This window comes from Sinocyclocheilus grahami, unplaced genomic scaffold (genome assembly GCF_001515645.1).
Source record: "Sinocyclocheilus grahami isolate Dianchi unplaced genomic scaffold, SAMN03320097.WGS_v1.1 scaffold1189.1, whole genome shotgun sequence".
NCBI lineage: Eukaryota > Metazoa > Chordata > Actinopteri > Cypriniformes > Cyprinidae > Sinocyclocheilus > Sinocyclocheilus grahami.
In genome coordinates, this window is record NW_015506368.1 from 300,643 (window position 1) to 308,843 (window position 8,201).

Consider the following 8,201-nt stretch of genomic DNA (forward strand, 5'->3'; position numbering starts at 1 on the left):
CCAGTCACATCATCACAGCTTACACTGAAATCTGGAAAATAACATATATATTCACCTGACTGCTATTGACGGAATGAGGGATTTTTATATCTCTGAATGCTCGTCACGTGACAGGTGTTTGCTTTCATCAGCTGTAGGAACATTTTGTTCTCTTTCCCGGAACAGTTAATATTTCTCAGTCATTTACTTCTGCATCTCAAACTCAAACAGTATGCAGTGGCGTTAGCAACAGTTTATGCTATTGATTCCCATGGAATGCATGAACTCATCAAATATAAACTTTGAATGCAAATGTAAAACCTCAAATATCTTAAGATTTCCTGCAGAATAAGATTATGAAATTTGTCTTAAATAAATAATGTATACATACCAGATCAGCTCTTTGTACTCCTTGCCCACTTAACTAGTATAACTTACCCATAAACAGATATTCATCTTCAGAGAGTATCACAAGTCTTTATTCATTTAAATGTTCTTTAAAAAATAATATAAGACACTGTTCAAAACCACACCAATCACACTATTAGAAAATTGTATGTGCAAAATATTAAGAAATCATTTCCAAACTTGAGTTATATTAACATTAATACACTGATATTCATTATAGACATTCCTTGACATTCTGAAAAAACAGCAAAGCCAAACACAGTTTGAGTTTAGCTGTGTTTCCTCTTAAAGTTCAGAGAGGCGTGAGTTCATTAGAGTCACATATACACTGAACAAAAAGATCGATAATATACTGTTATTTCACAGAAATCAATATAAAACAGAAACAGAGTTTTAAACCAACAACCAGAGTTATATATTCAGTAGTTTGAGATGCAACAGATAGTTTAGTGGAGTTCAGATAAAGCTGTGTGTTTCATGAGCACTGCATGAGAACTCGTACTGCTGAGTCAATGCTGTTATATCACATCTTCTGGAGGAGTGGTGTTCTCTTCATCATGCAACATCCTCTTCTGGAATCCACAAGGTTTGGGGAAGTTTGGTTTCGTTTGGCAAATGACTGTCATGATGACGATGATGAGAACGATGCTGAAACAGCCCACAGCTGCAATGATGTCAGTGTCCTTGGATGCAGAATCCTTAGATTCAGGATCCTCTGCTTTTATTAATGATGAATCTACAAAAAGGTACATTTAAACGGTTTAAATTATTGTTTAAATCATAAACATTAATTCACCTCTGCTGCTGAGAATCTGCTCAAACTGACACACACAGGCAAATCTACACATCTCGAGAGATTTGTTACTTTTTGGAAACCATAATCATGCACCAGTTAGACCTTAAACATGCCAATATTGCAAACATTTACTGAATTATAAACGACATATAGTGGTACCTGCTATGTCCACAGTGAAATCTGTTGTTTCCATTCCACAGTTTGCTTGCGCAAAGAATCTGAATTTTTCTGTCATTGTTGTATGTGGAGTGTAGCTGCATGTGAAGCTGTTACTCTGATCACAGGAGTTCACTGGAGGCTCTTGTTTACAGATTGTTGAGTCTTTAAAGCTCTTAGGGTATTGAAACTTATACATTTTAAAGCAGTATTCAGCACACTGCTGAGAGACTCTGCAGGTGAGATTTACTTTTTTCCCCACGAATCCAGTCACATCATCACAGCTTACACTGAAATCTGGAAAATAACATATATATTATAGCAAAAAAAAATAAAAAATACAGTGACTCTTTCCTTAGAGAAACTATTAATGAATAAAATCACAGCATTATGTATTTTTCACATTAAATTTAGGATTTAAAATTCTCACACACATTCTAGGTGAAGATTATTCTCTTACCTTTATCAGCTTGACAGACAGCAGTAAAGGTCCAAACCAGAATGAACAATTGCACAGCATTTACAGCATTCATGGTTGTGATTCTACAACAGAAAACAAATGCCAGAGATTTGCATCAGAATTGAAACTTAGAACTAATAAGGAAGTACTAGAGATAGAGATTAGATAGAGACCTTACAGAGGACAATTTACTGAAAGCTCAACAGAAAAGTCAGCATTTATCAGCAAAAGTTTACTTGGATTAAATCAGTTCTGAATATAAAAAAAAAATTGCAAGCCAAATAGACTACTTTATGGTGGTAAAGTATTTAAAAATGACTCAAGGTTGATTAAATGATGACAGAATTTTATTTTGTTTCATGAATTATTCCTTTATGCTCATACTGTTATTTCACAGAAATTAATATAAATTGAAGTTTTAGTTTTAAACCAACAGCCAGAGTTATATATTCATTAACAGATAGTAGAGTATGGAGTTTGCTGGAGTTCAAATAAAGCTGTGTGTTTCATGAGCACCACATGATAACTCGTACTGCTGAGTCAATGCTATTATACCACATTTTCTGGACAATTACTGTTGTCTTCATCATATTTGATGCACAGAAACATCCTGGAATTCACAAGGTTTGGTGAAGATTGATTTCTTGTAGTGAATGATTGTCATTATGATGATGATGAGGATGAAGCAGCCCACAGCTGCAGCGATGACAGAAACCTTAGATTTGTGACCTGCTGCTGTGTCTGGTGCTGATCGTCCTGATGCGTTCATGATCTTGACTTCCGCTGTAAGGTACATTTAAAATCTTTTATAGCATTGTTTAAATCAGAAACACAAATTCAGCCTGTCAGACTGCAGACAGTCAGATTCTCCACAATATGATTTTGCTGCTAAGAATCTGATGAAAACTAAATCTCTACACACGCAGACCAAATCTAATCTTCATATAACTTAAACACTAAAATCATTTATTTCCAAGTGATTTAAAGTTATGAATAATGTTGAAGAGCAGTTTTCTGTTCTTGCTTTCTAAGTAACCTGAAGCAGCAATCAATAGTAATCAATAAAAAAATATAATACCTTGCTCGCCAGGAGCTCCAGAAACAGTTTCAGGTGTAGTGGGCCCTGTTAAGACATTTTAAACATAAATTAGATTTAACAGAACTGTGCAAAGATTTACTGAATAAAATATATATATATATTATTTACAGTACCTGCTATGTCCACAGTGAATTTTGTTGTTTTCCTTCCACAGTTTGTTTGCACAAAGAAACTGAATTTTTCTGTCATTGTTGTATTTGGAGTGTAGCGGCATGTGAAGCTGTTTCTCTGATCACAGGAGTTCACAGGAGGCTCTTCTTTACAGATTGTTGAGTCTTTGAAGCTCTCAGGGTATCGAAACTTACACATTTGAATGGAACAATTAGGGCACTGCAGTGAGACGCTGCAGGTGAGATGTACTTCTTTCCCCACAGATCCAATCACATCATCACAGCTTACACTTAAATCTGAAATATAACAATGTATATCATATAATACAGAAACTGAACAATAAAAAATACGTATTTTTTGACATCTCATGAAACTCTTGAACTTATCTGTGTAACATTGTTTTATGTAAAAAAACAATGCACATTAATGGCCATTAAAAACATGTATCGCTTCCTGAACATAATGGATTTAACTTCCTATCGTGTAAACTATTCAAACAGTAAATCTGTATTTTGAATCAGACTAAGAGCACAAAGCACTTACACTGGGTATTTTTTAAGAATCTATGAAACGGATTTGACCATTTTTTCCCCATTATCTTAGATTATTAGTCTCTCTTCTAAATTCTCACACACATTCTAGGTGAAGTTTATTCTCTTACCTTTATCAGCTTGACAGACAGCAGTAAAGGTCCAAACCAGAATGAACAGTTGCACAGCATTTACAGCATTCATGGTTGTGATTCTGCAAAATGGAATAAAAATAAATAAATAACAGAAATTTGTATCAGAAATTAAACTTAACTTAGGACAAACAGGGCAGTATAGATCAGAGAGTATATAGAGACATTAAAGAGGAAGATTTACAGCAATATTTATTTCTACAATATATGACGCTTAAAAGTTTTTCAGTTGCAGGGTTTCACACACACACACACACACACACACACACACACAAATCATACTTTAATTTTGAAGCGTTGAAGGGATTATAAGTGTAAAATACATGCAAAACCACAAGATGTATTACAGTAAGTCACTGAAAGCACACAATAAAACACATCCGTTCATGACAGAAACTGAACATCGTTTCATTATTTTTTACTGTTTGAACGAAAAACGAATATAATTCTGTATGAAACACTGCAACACTAATCAGAGGAAACCAGTTTTAAAAGTTTTCTATAGTCGGTATTTTGAAATATCTGCTAAATGTGTAATAAATGTATTTGAAGATGTTCCTGTAGTTGCTTATGAATTAGTAAATATGAAGGGAATTATTGCTCACCTGCGGTCTGTGTGTCCTCACCGTCTGAGTTTATTCCACTCTGACTCTCTCTGCTGCACACACGAGCCTTTCAACAGAGGCTAAAGACTTTCACTTTCAACATGACTCACAGTGATTTATGTTGTTGTAACATTTTTGACCAGACGTCGGTGCTGTTACCAACCTGAAAATGTCCCCTACATTCCATAAAGATGATGACAGCGGCCTTAAAATATTACATAGATGCTACCCTTGTAATAGTGTACTTAATAAGTATATGCAAAATATTGAAGAAAAAAAGTAGGTTCTGTGATATAAAAGAGACCATTGTACATCTTTTTTGTGAATGTGTTTGTGTGAATTTATTTTGGAATGAGTTATGTACCTCTCAGATAAAACAAATGTTAGAATATGTATCAACACTTTTGATATTATTTTCTTTTATTATAACTAACTTTTGGATTCAATATATTGTTAATCTTTTTATTATACTTCGCACATTTTTTATTCATAAGTGTAAATTGTTGGGTAAGAACCCAGTACTGTCAATTTTTCTGGTTGACTATAATTCTTACGTTTTATCTTTGATGGACATAAAAAAACAAAAAATCATTCAAAAGTCAAAAATTGCTTTCAATGTTTAACCTTGTATAATTCCCCCCCTCTGGTTTATGTTATTTATTTGTTTGTTCTTAGTTTTATTTATTCGTTTATTTATTTATTTTTTACTTTCTATCTTGTATTATTTTTTTGCATTTTGTCCTCTATTGTTTTTGAGGTTGTTGTGGTTATATGCTTGTTATTAAGTGTTTTGGCATTTTAAAAAAATCAGAAGAAACTGAACAATAAAAAATACGTATTTTTTGACATCTCATGAAACTCTTGAACTTATCTGTGTAACATTGTTTTATGTAAAAAAACAATGCACATTAATGGCCATTAAAAACATGTATCGCTTCCTGAACATAATGGATTTAACTTCCTATCGTGTAAACTATTCAAACAGTAAATCTGTATTTTGAATCAGACTAAGAGCACAAAGCACTTACACTGGGTATTTTTTAAGAATCTATGAAACGGATTTGACCATTTTTTCCCCATTATCTTAGATTATTAGTCTCTCTTCTAAATTCTCACACACATTCTAGGTGAAGTTTATTCTCTTACCTTTATCAGCTTGACAGACAGCAGTAAAGGTCCAAACCAGAATGAACAGTTGCACAGCATTTACAGCATTCATGGTTGTGATTCTGCAAAATGGAATAAAAATAAATAAATAACAGAAATTTGTATCAGAAATTAAACTTAACTTAGGACAAACAGGGCAGTATAGATCAGAGAGTATATAGAGACATTAAAGAGGAAGATTTACAGCAATATTTATTTCTACAATATATGACGCTTAAAAGTTTTTCAGTTGCAGGGTTTCACACACACACACACACACACACACACACACACAAATCATACTTTAATTTTGAAGCGTTGAAGGGATTATAAGTGTAAAATACATGCAAAACCACAAGATGTATTACAGTAAGTCACTGAAAGCACACAATAAAACACATCCGTTCATGACAGAAACTGAACATCGTTTCATTATTTTTTACTGTTTGAACGAAAAACGAATATAATTCAGTATGAAACACTGCAACACTAATCAGACAAAACCAGCTTTAAAAGTTTTCTATAGTAGGTATTTTGAAATCTCTGCTAAATGTGTAATAAATGTATTTGAAGATGTTCCTGTAGTTGCTTATGAATGAGTAAATATGAAGGGAATTATTGCTCACCTGCGGTCTGTGTGTCCTCACCGTCTGAGTTTATTCCACTCTGACTCTCTCTGCTGCACACACGAGCCTTTCAACAGAGGCTAAAGACTTTCACTTTCAACATGACTCACAGTGATTTATGTTGTTGTAACATTTTTGACCAGACGTCGGTGCTGTTACCAACCTGAAAATGTCCCCTACATTCCATAAAGATGATGACAGCGGCCTTAAAATATTACATAGATGCTACCCTTGTAATAGTGTACTTAATAAGTATATGCAAAATATTGAAGAAAAAAAAGTAGGTTCTGTGATATAAAAGAGACCATTGTACATCTTTTTTGTGAATGTGTTTGTGTGAATTTATTTTGGAATGAGTTATGTACCTCTCAGATAAAACAAATGTTAGAATATGTATCAACACTTTTGATATTATTTTCTTTTATTATAACTAACTTTTGGATTCAATATATTGTTAATCTTTTTATTATACTTCGCACATTTTTTATTCATAAGTGTAAATTGTTGGGTAAGAACCCAGTACTGTCAATTTTTCTGGTTGACTATAATTCTTACGTTTTATCTTTGATGGACATAAAAAAACAAAAAATCATTCAAAAGTCAAAAATTGCTTTCAATGTTTAACCTTGTATAATTCCCCCCCTCTGGTTTATGTTATTTATTTGTTTGTTCTTAGTTTTATTTATTCGTTTATTTATTTATTTTTTACTTTCTATCTTGTATAATTTTTTTTGCATTTTGTCCTCTATTGTTTTTGAGGTTGTTGTGGTTATGTGCTTGTTATTAAGTGTTTTGGCATTAATACAAAAATATATATAAAAATGTAAAAAAAAAAAAAAAAAAAAAAAAATGACAGGGGCCATCAAAGGGCTTTTCGTTTACATATGAAGGTATTTTTGGTGCGGAACAACTGAGCGTCTGTGACAGCGTAATTTGTAGTTGTAGAGAATAGCCCATGTGTATAATAGAATAACACACGTGTATCAGTAAATTTGAAGTCACAGACAAAAGTTGCAAACTTGTCGATTTTTTTTTTCACCCACAAACACAACACAACAGTTACATCTTCTCGAATCCTTCATTGCAGGTGCACAAATCCTATTCTACGAATAAGAAACTCGTACGCTCACGTGTTTTGCTACTATTGCACACATTCACACACCTGCATCAAAAAGTGAAGTCACGGACGAATTTTGTACATCCGCAAATCAGAATGTGAATTCTTGCAATGAGATTTGCACATTTGTAGAATGTTTTCTTACATACAAGTAAACACAGATTATTCAAAGCAGACATGGTATACAACACTGATGGAAATGTTTGTTTAATGATTATTGCATGCATGTGATATTTGTTGTTTTTAATGGCTTCAGTGCATTAACTAATCACCCTGAAAAATGACCTTTAAAAACTCCTTTACAAAAGCTGACCTCTCAAAAAACGTGTTTTAATATAATTCACGCAGTGTGGAAATCGAGTAAAGCATCAATAATCAAACAATCGATTTTGAAATCTAAAACAATCAAGAAGTTCAGACGGGAAGTTTGGTGCGTTTCATAATTCTTTGTTATTTATTTCTGTATTCTTCTAGGCCATCATAAAGAGAGGCTGTACAAACACGGCCCTTACAGAACTTTATACAAGCGAACCACATATGAAAGACAAAGTGAAAGAATAAAGAAAGTCAACAAAATTTTGCATTTCCTTCACTTTCAGTCGACAACAACATCAGTTTTGTCCTCATTTACATTATAACTAACAAGCAGCAATCCTCCACCAAGTCATCGAACAACGCTCGATCAACAACAAAACACGATGCATAAAATCACCTCAGAACAAGACACAAGATGCAAATGAGAGCAGAAGAATTTCATGCCGTTTATGTACATTCAGGTGCTGCTTAATTAAAAATATAGTTTCATATGATAATCATATTGATCAAAGACGCTTGATTTGATCAAAGCAGGACATGACAGACACTCAGCAGTCAGTCAGACGTGATGTGTGTGTTTGTATGTGCATATAGAGCATTATATCGACACACACTGGACATTAAATCAACATTAAACATGAAAAGTAAACAAAATGACATGCATACAAACACAAACCGAGCAACGCATCAGTGGATCTTTC

General features: G+C 33.2%; 1 protein-coding gene across 2 annotated transcripts; it reads right to left on the bottom strand.

Moving 5' to 3' along the window:
• Positions 1–2,204: 2,204 nt before the first annotated feature.
• Positions 2,205–6,123, bottom strand: LOC107567805 (uncharacterized). Of its 2 annotated transcripts, none has more exons than XM_016253573.1 (5): positions 6,069–6,123; positions 5,443–5,525; positions 3,012–3,305; positions 2,878–2,922; positions 2,205–2,582 (listed from the first exon to the last, which is right to left on the bottom strand). In XM_016253573.1, exons 2-5 carry the CDS (start codon positions 5,513–5,515, stop codon positions 2,386–2,388), a joined length of 609 nt encoding a protein of 202 aa, XP_016109059.1. In that variant the 5' UTR covers positions 5,516–5,525; positions 6,069–6,123; the 3' UTR covers positions 2,205–2,385. The 2 variants fall into 2 exon arrangements, with proteins under 2 accessions (XP_016109059.1, XP_016109058.1); XM_016253572.1 differs by lacking the exons at positions 5,443–5,525; positions 6,069–6,123 and adding exons at positions 3,671–3,753; positions 4,297–4,351.
• Between the last annotated feature and the right edge of the window lie 2,078 nt (positions 6,124–8,201).

Coding starts and splice junctions, on each gene's coding strand:
- LOC107567805 (XM_016253573.1), bottom strand. CDS start 5,515: ATGAATGCTGTAAATGCTGTGCAACTGTTCATTCTGGTTTGGACCTTT. Junction 3,306..5,442: donor TGTCTGTCAAGCTGATAAAG/GTAAGAGAATAA, acceptor GTTATATTTCAG/ATTTAAGTGTAAGCTGTGAT. Junction 2,923..3,011: donor ATTCACTGTGGACATAGCAG/GTACTGTAAATA, acceptor ATGTCTTAACAG/GGCCCACTACACCTGAAACT.